General features: G+C 41.5%; 1 protein-coding gene and 1 gene segment (V, D, J or C); both read left to right on the top strand.

The window, feature by feature from the left end:
• LOC127163186 (immunoglobulin lambda-1 light chain-like) overlaps positions 1–7,665 on the top strand; it is a 50,352-nt gene extending 42,687 nt beyond the window's left edge. For all 5 annotated transcript variants that reach the window (XM_051106284.1, XM_051106283.1, XM_051106282.1 and 2 more), the window contains exons 3-4: positions 6,337–6,366; positions 7,139–7,665. In XM_051106284.1, the coding sequence (XP_050962241.1) occupies positions 6,337–6,366; positions 7,139–7,461 (353 nt within the window). In that variant the 3' untranslated portion in view covers positions 7,462–7,665. The remainder of the gene's footprint in view (positions 1–6,336; positions 6,367–7,138) is intronic.
• Positions 2,895–3,632, top strand: LOC127163188 (T cell receptor gamma variable 4-like). The segment is given in 2 exon segments: positions 2,895–3,015; positions 3,102–3,632. Coding segments are annotated over 2 exon segments (384 nt in total).
• Positions 7,666–14,181: the final 6,516 nt, after the last annotated feature.

Raw genomic sequence — 14,181 nt, 5'->3', positions numbered from 1 at the left:
CATATTCCTCTTGTTAAGCCACTCCTGAACCACAGACAGAGGCGTCTTACCTGGGCTAATGAGAAGAAGAAATGGACTGTTGCCCAGTGGTCCAAAGTCCTCTTTTCAGATGAGAGCAAGTTCTGTATTTCATTTGGAAACCAAGGTCATAGAGTCTGGAGGAAGGGTGGAGAAGCTCATAGCCCAAGTTGCTTGAAGTCCAGTGCTAAATTTCCACAGTCTGTGATGATTTGGGGTGCAATGCCATCTGCTGGTGTCGGTCCACTGTGTTTTTTGAAAACCACGGCACCCATTTACCAAGAAATTTTAGAGCACTTCATGCTTCCTCCTGCTAAGCAGCTTTTTAAAGATGCTGATTTCATTTTCCAGCAGGATTTGGCACCTGCTCACACTGCCAAATGCACCAAAAGTTGGTTAAATGACCATGGTGTTGGTGTGCTTGACTGGCCAGCAAACTCACCAGACTTGAACCCCATAGAGAATCTATGGGGTATTGTCAGGAGGAAAATGAGAAACAAGAGACCAAAAAATCCAGATGAGCTAAAGGCCACTGTCAAAGAAATCTGGGCTTCCATACCCCCTCAGCAGTGCCACAGACTGATCACCTCCATGCCACGCCGAATTGAGGCAGTAATTAAAGCAAAAGCTCCTACCAAAGTACTGAGTACATATACAGTAAATGAACATACTTTCCAGAAGGCCAACAATTCACTAAAAATGTTTTGTTACTGGTCTTATGAAGTATTCTAATTTGTTGGTGGGTTTTTGTTAAATATGAGCCAAAATCATCACAATTAAAATAACCAAGGACTTAAACTACTTCATTCTGTGTGCACTGAATTTATTTAATACACAAGTTTCACAATTTGAGTTGAATTACTGAAATAAATGAACTTTTCCATGACATTCTAATTTAATGAGATGCACCTGTATTTTCATTCATGAAATGTGTAATAATATAATAAAGTGAAATAGAAATGTATGAATATGTGTTTAGCTTCATGTTAAATCATGCATTAACTCCTGAAGGTAAATTAAATAATTGAGTGTTTCAATAAAGCTACATGTAAAAATCTGTCACGATTTAGCTCAAAGGGAAATGTGTATAAATAATTACAATTAATTATGATTAATTACAATTACTTATATCAGCTGCCAGTAGTAACTGTAGCAGAATCAATTTTCCATCAACTAATCTGTTCGTTCAGCGAACATTCAGTATAATCTTTATATCAGCTCTAAGAAATGATATTTTCTTGGCCACAGAAAATAACTTTCTTAAAGTACCATTGCATTAGAGCATGTAGCTCGAATCGGAATCGTAAAGTGACATTAATTTGCAAGGCAGAATCAGAATCAAAACTCATGTAATTTGTGCACAATAGTTTATTAACGAAGGACTAACACAACTAATCTAAACAAACAAACATGAAATCACTCATACATGGGGGAATGGTCAGTGAGAAGCAGTTAGAGAGAGACAAGGAAATGAAGCTACGAAAAGAGTCAGTTAACCACCTGCTGTGAAACCATCAGTGCTGTCTACAGCTTATACTAAACCTTTGTTTGTTTAGTTAAGTGTACGATACTTGCATTGCCTTGGTCGTCGAACAAGTGTCCAAATGCAGTCTCTGAAAGTCTTGATGGTTTGGAGCAGTGGTGGTTTTGGAATTGCAATCACGTTCTTCCGGGTCTGAAGAGTGATGAATTCCAAAGATGTCCTGACTCTTGGGAGTGTCTTCCCATGTGAAAAGTGAAGAAGAACCAAGAGCTGACCCAGCTGAAGTCCTGTGATCTTTGTGGAATGGAAAGACAAGGCCGCAAGGCCTGGCACACGCTTAGGGAAGTCCTGAAGAGTTCTAGCTCATCTTCTTAGGTTCTCCAAGAACCACTGACTGGCTGAGGCGAGTCATGATGATGAATTCCAGGGTTGAGTGGAACTGTCTGGCTCTTTGTGGTTGAGAGCCACAGCTCAGTATGTTGGGCCTGTCGAGCCCGCCGGGCATGCCCTGTGGCGGCTCAGGCTCCCCGTGGGTTCCTCCACACGGGCAGCAATCGGAAGATGTTGCAGGCGAAGAAGACAGAGAAGAGGAAGCGAAGAAAGAAGAAGAAGGACCGAGGGGGCCTTTAAGCTGCGCCTCCAGGAGGTCCGCGAACCAATGGTAACTTTCACCTTTGGAGGAAAAGTTTACGACTCTTTGTCTGTGAGCATGGTATTTTGCATATGTAATTCGATTGGGTGTTGATGCAAAACTACTAAGGTTTCTTAAAACACTAATATGTTGCATAAGTATCAACATCTAATTTACACCATCTTTTCATCAAAATACGAATTAAAAGAGTCCAAACATGGCATAGTTGGGCTGTATGACTAGTCATCTATCATAATGCATGCATAAAACAGTAAAAAGACAAATACAAATACGACAGACAAAATTAAAATACAATGCAGTAGTACTGTACACAATGACCTGGGCTATGTGTAATAGGAAGTTCAAAGAAAGGTTTGTCTGTGAATGAATAGGAAAGAGTCCATTTCTATAGGCATTGTGTCTTTCCTATAGAGAAATGTAGTGTGCTCCGTTTGCATTCCATGAGGCAATAAAACCTGTGATATCAGATCGTTGTCCTGGCAACTGAGCCCTTTTGGGGTGTTAGTTGCTTTGGGGGGGGGTTGTCTCCAGAGCTCCAGCATGTAGCTGGCCTGTTGTGTTTAAAGACTATTTGTTAAATGTAACAATTAATGTATGTCTGATTGGTCCAGACGCTACATATCAAGTCCCATTTTTGTCTTAATTTAGCTAAGAATATTAAACCAGTATCCATTTCATTGTTAGGATGAAGTGATGTGCTGATGGGCTGAACTGTAGTGATCCTCCCTCTTTCAGAGTTTGTCTTCTCTATATGAGAATCTCATTCTCTCTGATTCTCTTCATCTCTTCACTAAACTCAATCTGCTCATCACAGTCAAGATGTTGATCATATTCTACTGCCTTATTCTCACTCTTCTGTCATGTAAGTTACACATTTCACTCTAAACATGTTGTTCTCCAGGGGTGTCAACGTTGATTAAATTAATTTTATTCATTATAATTTTACAGCTGTCAGATGTGTGAAAGTGGTCACTCAGAAACACTCCAGTATTTACAAACAAGAAGGCAAATCTTGGATTACGGACTGTAACATTGAAAAGGATGAGGGTCAATACGTCAGCTGGTATAAACAGATTCCAAACGCAGCTCCTCAGTTTGTGTTGAGATACTATCATTCTCACAGCGCCCCTGACAAATATGGGGATGGTTTTACTTCCAGCCACTTCAGAAGTAAAGCTCAGTCAAATATTGACTATCAGCTGATCATCAGTAACTTGGGTATGGATGATTCTGCAGTGTATTACTGTGGCACATGGGACAGCTCTGGTAGTGAGTACGTTTCACATTGATTCACAGCATGACAAAAACCTCCTCAATGCTCACATTCACTTCTGCTTTTAGACAAATAAGAGCACTTCACAGCTCAGATTCCTGATGAATTAAAACATCAGAGATGGTTAAAATACCCTGCAGGTTCTTTGCTAATTTGTCCTGTAATTGCATTTATCTCTTTTGTCCTGTTTGTAGCTGGACAGTCACTGGTCACTTTATGCTTTGATTAAATTAAAAAGAGCAGCTGGGACATTTTGCTAAATTGATCCTTTTTTGCTCCTCAGAAGATAGAAAGTCCTGTGGGTTTGTAAGGAACTTTCCCTATCATTCAGTCACTCCGAGTCACGTTGGTGACCGATGAATTGGGATCTCGCTTAGAGAGACCAGTCCACTTCAAGTGTAAACTACACGAGCCAATATTTAGACTTTCGCTTTGGAGTCGAGCGGTTTAACATTGTTCTGCTCTCCATTTCATAAGAAGAAGAAACTGAAATGAGCTGCTCTAACCCTTGTTTGTGTTGCAGGTGGCAATCTCCCCTATGTGCCTCAGCATGCTAATAGAGCAATCCTAAAAGAGCATTTCTGGGTGGAACGCCTTTTTAAAAGCAACAATGCGTCTGTACCAACTTGACGTTACGTCGGTACAGAGACAGTGTTGTGTCGGGGTATAAGATGCCTTTCCACCCGTGCGTTTCTGGATGTGGTCGTTACCAGGCACCGGGTGATTGGTCACAATTGCTGCCTCGTGTGTCTGGGCATAAAGCCTGCCCAAGAAATGGGCTGGACCCTCCCTGGTACAACCCTTATGCTTCGGGGCTCCCCCCTGATGACTGGATGTTGATCACTGTATCGAAGGGTAAGCCAGACCTCTCCGGGTAGGATTATTCAATTTCGCTGCTGTCCTCTGAACGGTCAGCAATACTGGATGCGGACCCGGGGATGATGGCTATGCTTGCCCAGGCCGCCAAGAGGATCGGTCCCCCCTCGAGGCTGGACGATTGGTATTTCGGGGTGGCCCACGCTGGTTCTCAGGGCCCCACCTTTTTTCCGGAAGTGCATGACGAGCTTACTCAGACATGGACGGTGCCTTTTACTGCCAGAAAGCCTTCCAGTGGTTCATCCTCCCTCACCACCCTTGATGGTGGCGCAGCGCAGGGGGGGAAAATGGAGGTTCCTCTGGTGGAGCGGTTGGTAGCGACACAGATGAGTCAAAACATCACTTCCACCTGGTGGGGCAAACCGTTGCTCCCCTCCCAGGCCCATAGGCAATCGCTCTGATCGGCAGTGCTTATGTGACCTGTGGAGAAGCTGCCTCCGTCTTATATGCCATGGTGTTACTGCGGGTTCATCAGGCCAAGACACTGAAGGACCTGCACGAGGGTGGTCGTCCTTTTCGGCGATGCAGTGGAGAACTGTGCCTAGCAGTTCTCTGCCGCACAGAAGCAGACTGAGGCAGTCAAGCACATCCTGCCCCAGAGGGGACGGGGAGCCAATCCCAGACCGCACTCACCCTCCCCTCTCGCCAGTGAGGGGGTTCAAGAGTGCCATCAAACATACTACTCACGCTTTGTGTCTCCACGGAGTCAGACCGTGGTCAGACCTTATCTTTCTCCAGGTAGGAGTCCTCTTGGAACAGGTCTCCAGGCATGCTGTTACACAGATGCCTCCACCACTGGCTGGGGGGGCCATGTATGGGCAGGCAGTGTTGGGGATTTGGACGGGCCCCCAGCTACACTGGGGCTACACCAGCTACACTGACCCCCGAAGATGCCCGATCAGAGTCGTGCTATCCTTCTTGCAGCAAGGGTTGGAGCGAAGGCTGTTTTACGTGGCTACGTAGTCTACGTGGCTGCTATTGCTGCACACCACAACCCCATAGAAGGGAAGACGATGAGGAAGCATGACCTGTTCATCAGGTCCGTACCATCTTGGGATCTGTCTCTAGTGCTCAGAGCACTACAGCAGGGCCCATTTGAGCCTTTGTAATCAGTTGAGCTGAAGATTCTATCAACGAAAACTCTGCTCCTCCTTGTATTGGCCTCCATCAAGAGGGTAGGGGACCTGCACGCATTTTCGGTTGACGAATTGTGCCTGGAGTTCGGGCCGGCTGCCTCCCAGGTAACCCTGAGGCTGCGGCTCGGCTATGTGCCCAAGGTTCTCACTATTCCCTTCAGGGACCAGGTGGTGAGCCTGCAAGCACTGCCCCCAGAGGAGGCAAACCCAGCCCTAGCTTTGCTTTGTCCCGTCCGAGTCCTAAGATGGTACACAGACCGGACGCAACGGCCTGGGTGACCCCAAACACGTTCACTAGATTCTATAGCCTTCATGTAGAGCCGGTATCCTCCTGTGTTCCCACCTCAAACGGGTAGAAGCACTGAGTGGCCCCGGCTCGGCTTGCTAAAACTGTTCCAGAGTGTCCATACACTCGATGAATCCATGAGAACTGGTATTGGTTCATATGAGAGACCTAAGTGGATCCTCAATTTGTTGGTCACCGACATGACATCTCCGTTCACTCCTTCAGGGAACAAGGGTTACATGCGTAACCGAGATGTTTTCTTCAGTGTCCATCATCAGTAGATCCATGTGTTCATGTTCAGAGTGACTTTATGCGCTTCATTCACTGTGATTCACTACAGCAGGATTCACGACAGTCACTGACACCTGCAGAATAACAACAGCCACATATGAGATTGTGTTTCAAAGCACTTTAATACACGGCAGTCAAACACAACTAACATGAAGACTAAAACAGTGTTTGTGTTTGAATCTGAATCATTTCTCCATGAATTAAATGTGTAAAGGATACAGTCAGCTGAGCTCCAGTGAGTGTTTCACTTCTGTTTGTGTCTCTTCACAGACTGAGGAGGTTTTTGTTCGACTGAACATATGAAATGTATCATTGTGGTATTCGGACAAGGAACAAAACTCATTGTGACTGGTAAGTCATCTTTACACTGTTATTAAAACTTGTTTTTCTCCTCACTGTATTACACATACTCTACTCACTGTAGATATATAAACTCATTATTTTTTTAGTTGACCTTGTTGTTCATTTACAGTTAAATGTGTAAATTCAGTCACAGGCAGTTTTATTCAGAACCTCCAGGAACCAATCTTAAATTTATACTGAAAAAACTTTTACTGCAACTTTAACTTGAATCCGTGTTTTCTTTCTTAGTTGTGTGTTATATTCATATTCAGGTATTCATATGCATTGTGTTTAATTTGATAGATTTTTTAAAAATAGAGCACATGAGAAATCGACCTGTGGTGTGACATCTAAAACTATGTTTTGATAATTCTGTTATAATTATTAAACATGCAGGATTTATGAATTAATTGAAAAACTACATAAATTAAGTTTGACTTAATAATCTGTCACACTGTAGGAAAATGAGTTAGTGAAGACAGAGATGATTAGAAATAGTATAAAAAGTGTCAGCACCTAAAATCTATACAGTGCTATATATATTCATGTACATTTTAACCTAAAACAAAAATCCAACATGCATCTTTTTTTCAAAGATATTGAGATATTGCATATTAAAATACTTATATTAAGCAAATAATTATATTACTTACTTATATATGTTGATGTGTAAAATTTTGGAAATGTAGAAATGTTAAAATATACAGTCAGACTATAATATTTGAGTTGAAGTCTGAGATGAAGGTTTTTTTGCAAATGTTGATGATAATTTGTGTTTTAGATGATGCTGCTGCTGCTCCTGTGCTGAACATCCTCCGTCCATCCAGAGAAGAGCTGAGCTCCAGTAAAGTCACTCTGGTGTGTCTGATCAATCACATGTCTGGGGCTTTTGCTGATGTGCGTTGGCTTGTGAACGGGAACTCAGTTACTGAAGGCGTCTTCACTGGATCTGCTGAACAGCAGCCTGATAAGAAATTCAAGATGAGCAGTTCTTTGACCACTGACAGATCAGAGTGGGACAAAGACACACAGCTGACATGTGAAGCAACTACTGCCTCAAAAACCACCAGCAAAAGCATCAAGAAATCTGACTGCAGCGACTGAACACAAAGAATTTAAAGAGCTGTTTGATTGTTTTATGATAGCACGTAAATTTATTTTGCTGACATGGTGTAATAGTAATCATGAAACTAAAAATAGTCAAACAATGCAACTTAGTAGCTTGAACTGTGTCATTTTCTGCAGAAAATATTTCGGCTTTAATGCTAATGTATGATAATTTACAACCTGTTTAATAAACTGCATTTAAAAAACAATTTCAAAATGAAGTAAGTTTTCACTTATGCAATTAATGAAAACATGAACAATGAAAGATGTAAAATTTGCAGGTAAAGATCATTTGTGAAGAATACAGAAGAAATGAATATAGTCTGAATGACAGTCAACAAAATCACACTCACTGTCACATGACTAATAAATGAACCACAAATGATTGTATTATTTCATACAGTAAAGTTCTGCTTTAAATTGTAAGAGATAAAATGCTTCCAGTAGCCTGGCATTCACATGATACAAGAATATGTGAATCTGAAAAGTTCATGCTGAATTTTGTCTTCTATCAGATGCAGTGATCTGTGGAGATTTTTTTCAGGACAGGAAGTTGAGTTCTGACACACAGGAAACACCTGCTCTCATAATCAGCTCTATGTAAATGAGTTTTAACAGATTCTTATTTTCAGTTTTGAAAACAAATGATCAGGGTCAGTTTCAGATCCAGATCTGATTCAAATATTCAAATGAAAATATGAACCAATGGCAGTCATATTGGTGTAATTCTAAACATTATTTGATAATTTCATAGTAATGAGTCACTCAACTGCTGAGTGTCCATAGGCACAAACAAATGTTCTACTGCTAGAACAACATATTGGATCAGGGCTTAATTCCTTTCAGGTCAAAAAGGCTTGGTGGACAGAGAGTCAGAGTAGTATACAGTAAAAGTGAGTGCTGCATGTTTAGCACATTATTTTTCATAATGTGTTACTATGTTTATATGCAAAGACATTGATACATTACTGATGTATAGAGTAATATATATTTAATTAAAATGGTAAAGAATTTTTATTTTAAGTAATAACACATTTTAATTTTTCATTTCAGTGTCACGTTTTAAAGCAGCCTCTACATTGGCCTATAGTATAGTATATAGTATAGTATTATATTTATTTCCCAATTAAGGCCTCTACATGATCAATATTTACTATATCCGTACTTTTCACCTTATTTTTACCGCAAGAGTGGGCGCGGCCATGTGTACATTTTAAGAGTCTGGCTTCCGGTCCCATCCGCGTCTAATTATTTTTAGCTGTAGGCTATGCAAACTGTTTTACCGTTTACTGCACGTTGTTCCCTGCTGAAAAAAAACAGGTAAAACCAGCTTAGGCTGGTTGGCTGGTTTTAGCTGGTTTAAGCTGGAAGTAGCTGGTTTTAGCTGGTCTCCCAGCCTGGCCAAGCTGGTTTTAGCTGGTTTAAGATGGAAGTAGCTGGTTTTAGCTGGTCTCCCAGCCTGGCCAAGCTGGTTTTAACTGGTTTAAGATGGAAGTAGCTGGTTTTAGCTGGTCTCCCAGCCTGGCCAAGCTGGTTTTAACTGGTTAAAGATGGAAGTAGCTGGTTTTAGCTGGTTTCCCAGAATGGCCAGGCTGGTTTTAGCTGGTTTAAGCTGGAAGTAGCTGGTTTTAGCCGGTCTCCCAGCCTGGCCAGGCTGGTTTTAGCTGGAAGTAGCTGGTTTTATCTGGTCTCCCAGCCTGGCCAGGCTGGTTTTAGCTGGTTAAAGATGGAAGTAGCTGGTTTTAGCTGGTCTCCCAGAATGGCCAGGCTGGTTTTAGCTGGTTTAAGCTGGAAGTAGCTGGTTTTAGCCGGTCTCCCAGCCTGGCCAGGCTGGTTTTACCTGGAAGTAGCTGGTTTTAGCTGGTCTCCCAGCCTGGCCAAGCTGGTTTTAACTGGTTTAAGATGGAAGTAGCTGGTTTTAGCTGGTCTCCCAGCCTGGCCAAGCTGGTTTTAACTGGTTAAAGATGGAAGTAGCTGGTTTTAGCTGGTTTCCCAGAATGGCCAGGCTGGTTTTAGCTGGTTTAAGCTGGAAGTAGCTGGTTTTAGCCGGTCTCCCAGCCTGGCCAGGCTGGTTTTAGCTGGAAGTAGCTGGTTTTATCTGGTCTCCCAGCCTGGCCAGGCTGGTTTTAGCTGGTTAAAGATGGAAGTAGCTGGTTTTAGCTGGTCTCCCAGAATGGCCAGGCTGGTTTTAGCTGGTTTAAGCTGGAAGTAGCTGGTTTTAGCCGGTCTCCCAGCCTGGCCAGGCTGGTTTTACCTGGAAGTAGCTGGTTTTAGCTGGTCTCCCAGCCTGGCCAAGCTGGTTTTAACTGGTTTAAGATGGAAGTAGCTGGTTTTAGCTGGTCTCCCAGCCTGGCCAAGCTGGTTTTAACTGGTTAAAGATGGAAGTAGCTGGTTTTAGCTGGTTTCCCAGAATGGCCAGGCTGGTTTTAGCTGGTTTAAGCTGGAAGTAGCTGGTTTTAGCCGGTCTCCCAGCCTGGCCAGGCTGGTTTTACCTGGAAGTAGCTGGTTTTAGCTGGTCTCCCAGCCTGGCCAAGCTGGTTTTAACTGGTTTAAGATGGAAGTAGCTGGTTTTAGCTGGTCTCCCAGCCTGGCCAAGCTGGTTTTAACTGGTTAAAGATGGAAGTAGCTGGTTTTAGCTGGTTTCCCAGAATGGCCAGGCTGGTTTTAGCTGGTTTAAGCTGGAAGTAGCTGGTTTTAGCCGGTCTCCCAGCCTGGCCAGGCTGGTTTTAGCTGGAAGTAGCTGGTTTTATCTGGTCTCCCAGCCTGGCCAGGCTGGTTTTAGCTGGTTAAAGATGGAAGTAGCTGGTTTTAGCTGGTCTCCCAGAATGGCCAGGCTGGTTTTAGCTGGTTTAAGCTGGAAGTAGCTGGTTTTAGCCGGTCTCCCAGCCTGGCCAGGCTGGTTTTAGCTGGAAGTAGCTGGTTTTATCTGGTCTCCCAGCCTGGCCAGGCTGGTTTTAGCTGGTTAAAGATGGAAGTAGCTGGTTTTAGCTGGTCTCCCAGCCTGGCTGGTTAAAGATGGAAGTAGCTGGTTTTAGCCGGTCTCCCAGCCTGGCCAGGCTGGTTTTAGCTGGAAGTAGCTGGTTTTATCTGGTCTCCCAGCCTGGCCAGACATTCGGGAGCAGCAATAAGTACGATTTACAACTGTGGTAAGTGATTTATTTCACTTTTTATTTTTCATGTTCGGGAACTGTCAGTAGTATATTAAGGTGTCTACATTCGCGGTAACCAACGGAGTAACGAATCCTGAAAAAACCAGCATATGTTGGTAGGTATGTTCTGATGCTGGTTTAAGCTGGTCCTTTGCTGCTTTTTGCTGGTCATGTTGCTGGTCAAGGACCAGCATAAACCAGCAAAGGACCAGCTTAAACCAGCATCAAAACATACCTACCAGCATATGCTGTTTTTTTCACCAGGGCGGGGCGCGAGGGAGACTTGTGCCGGGTTTAAGCAGCGCGGTCGCAGGAGGATTTCACACATTCCCCGGCCTCATAGCGGCTATAGGCGGAAAATCTGTGGGTTCCAACGGTATTCTTAACTTATTTCACTATAGCGGCTAATAAACTAGAAGTGTCGCCCATAGGCGAGTTCAGATGCAAAACCAGCTAAATTCATCTGACGTCTTTCTTTAAAAAATGCATTTTTATCAGGCTCAGATGTATAGGTTTCTACCGGTACTTCTGATTGGGCTGAGGCTAGTATTTTAGTGAGTTTGAAGAAAAAGTATTTGATGGACGTATAATATGTGTCAGGAGCATTCACTCAGTATCATTATCTCATTTTTGACCAAGATGGCTTTTAGCTGGTTTTGCATCTGAACTCTTCGTATTTAGCACCAAAAAGTGTTTTGCTATATTGTCACAAGCCAAAGAACTCCAATTCGTTTTTCCAGGCTCAACATGCACCAGACTGTCAAGCTTGTAGTGACTACAGTTCACCAGCAGGTGACATCCTAGCTTCATTGTATTACACAGCCATACAGACATGCATACACACAGCACATACATACATACATACATAATTTTTAACAAATTTCAGGGCCTTGACGAGGTTTAACAAGCTGAAGCAACCTTTCCTTGTCATACAAAGGTAAAATTTTGGATTTTTCAAGAGATTTACTGACCTTGACACATAGTGATGAGTGTCTGATCCCCAAATCTGATTCTGTGATAAAGCTAAAATTTAGTATTTACACTAATATGAATTTAACTAATATGAAGTGTTTGAGTTTTAAGACTACATCCAAGACTGCTATACAGTGATTGACTGTGATCATAATGTCTTGGACGTCCTCTTGCAAGCGGCCACAGCTGTCATATATTGTAGGTCATTTGCTCCACTCATGCTTAAGGCAGATCAGTTAGACACCTAAGAATCTAACTTTGTTTTTTTTTTCTCCCTCTCTCTCTCTCTCTAGCCATTCTGATCTGCTGCAAGGACAATTGCAAATGACTGGACAACATAATGCACAAAAAAGGTGTCCAAATTTTAATATCTAAAATATGTGACATAAATGAACCAAATGGATAAAAAAGACACCAAGAACTCTTAGTCCGATGTCACTTTGTGACTTTATACAAAGTCAAACTAATGCACAGATTAATGTGCATGAATAGAGAAGTAAATATGTTTCAGTTAGCAAAAAATTCCCTTGATTTTTGTCCAATTTTCACGTCAATAACAGCTCTGCAGGCTCCTCAGCCATCTGTCACAGTATCCTTTTGGCATCCTGTGTCAAAACACACTCACGTGACATCATCAAAGTCCCGGCTTCCGAACATGTTAAACAGGATCAAAGCTCACTCTCGTGGGGCTATTTCTGGGATGTCACGCATCAGAGATCGTCTTAATCAAAAGGCAGAATATAGATTTCTACAGGTGCTTATATGCTGTCATTCCTCTTTGAAGGTGTTTTTCTGTTCACCAAATAGAATTGTGATAGATAATGATTGTTTCCAAACATGTCTCTTTCTTCCATTGCTAAGTTAAACAGGTACACTTCACCCTTAAACACAAACAGTTCTATTCAAACTATTTGCAAATCTCTGTAAAAAACGGTTTGCGGTGGTATTCTGAAATAAGCAGGTAAAGTCCTCAACCTTTATTTATTTATTTTTTAAAAACAAATGTAAATGTATGTCCTAGTCACATTTTCTTGGTTAAAATTTTTACATTAATCTTTTAAGGCATGAAGGCATTTTTGCCTCCCTGAATTTTTTTTTTTTTCTGAGTGACACAAAATAATGACTCATAACTCCAAGACTGTAGTAAGGAGAGACAAAGGGAGATACCATTTGATTTTTACATTTGGACTCTCTCCTGCTGAGAAATAGCTGATAAAATTGTATAAAAAAATTGTGCTCAGGGGAAATTTTACATATTTGTCTTATCTGACATTCGACATCTCAGAAAAGAAATAAGATAGGCAAAATGTTTTTTTTAGTGATGCCCTGCATCATGTTAGCTGTATCTATTTCAAATTTTGTGGGGATAGTATCAAGTATCCAAAAGTTACAGCATTTTGGATCAAAAGAGGCCTTTTTGTTTAACACGATAATAAATATTCTGTGTATTAAATGTATGAATCCCATCAAGTTAGTGTTTTTAAACATTTTACATTTGTGACCATGGACCACAAAACCAGTCATAAGGGTCATTTTCTGGAAATTTGAAAATTTTACATTGCTTTCTGTTGATGTGTGGTTTGTCAAGGTAGGACAATATTTGGGTGGAGATACAACTATTTGAAAATCTGTAATCTGAGGGTGCAAAATCAATAAATAAATAAATAAATAAATATTGAAAAAATCACCTTTAAAGTTGTCCAAATGAAGTTCTTAGCAATGCATATTACTAATCAAAAATAATGTTTTGATATATTTACGGTAGGAAATTTACAAAATACCTTCATGGAACGTGATTATAATCTTTATTTAATATCCTAATGATTTTTGACATAAAAGAAAGATCAATAATTTTGACCCATTTAGTGTGTTTTTCGCTATATTGCTACAAATCTGTGCTATTAAGAGTGGTTTTGTGATCCAGGGTCACATTTATTAAAATAGTAACTCAAGGCAGTAACAGTTTTAAACAATGTTTTATTTATGAACTCATGCTCAGCTATCTTTTTCATAGTTAATATTTAATCATCAGTCATCAGTGCTACTCACTAAAAACTCCCACAGATTATGTTTTTAGGCCTTTGTTTTTTTTTTTTTTTTTTTTTTTTTTTTTTTTTTACAAAGTGGTTCTGTTTAAGTATGAGAGTTGTTTGCTTACTTTTACATTAGTCTTCCCATTAACACCATTATATTGCTCATTCAGAACGCACACAAACCCAAGTGGTAGGATTTATCGCATGAACCAATCACAGCCAAACATAACCAGTCATATCGCAATGGGATTGCCTCCTCTCACAGGACTTTCCCCCATTCATTCTTGGTCAGCCCCACCAAACTCAACACATGCTGTTAAAACCCAATGGCAGTGTTGCCAAGTCCGCCGGTTTCCCGCGGAATTGGGCTACTTTAACACTGTTGCCGCAGGTTGTTTCTGATATTTTGATGACCAGGGGAACCCCGACAAAAAGTGTATTTTATCCCCCGGAACGCGATTTTTAACGTGGGACCCCCCTTGAAACGTGATTGGGCTAGTTTTGGGCTAGTTTTGAGTAGCAACTGGGCTGGTTTTGTTTTGAAAACTTGGCAACCCTGCTCA

This window comes from Labeo rohita, chromosome 3 (genome assembly GCF_022985175.1).
Source record: "Labeo rohita strain BAU-BD-2019 chromosome 3, IGBB_LRoh.1.0, whole genome shotgun sequence".
NCBI lineage: Eukaryota > Metazoa > Chordata > Actinopteri > Cypriniformes > Cyprinidae > Labeo > Labeo rohita.
This window is presented reverse-complemented; position numbering and strand designations above follow the sequence as displayed.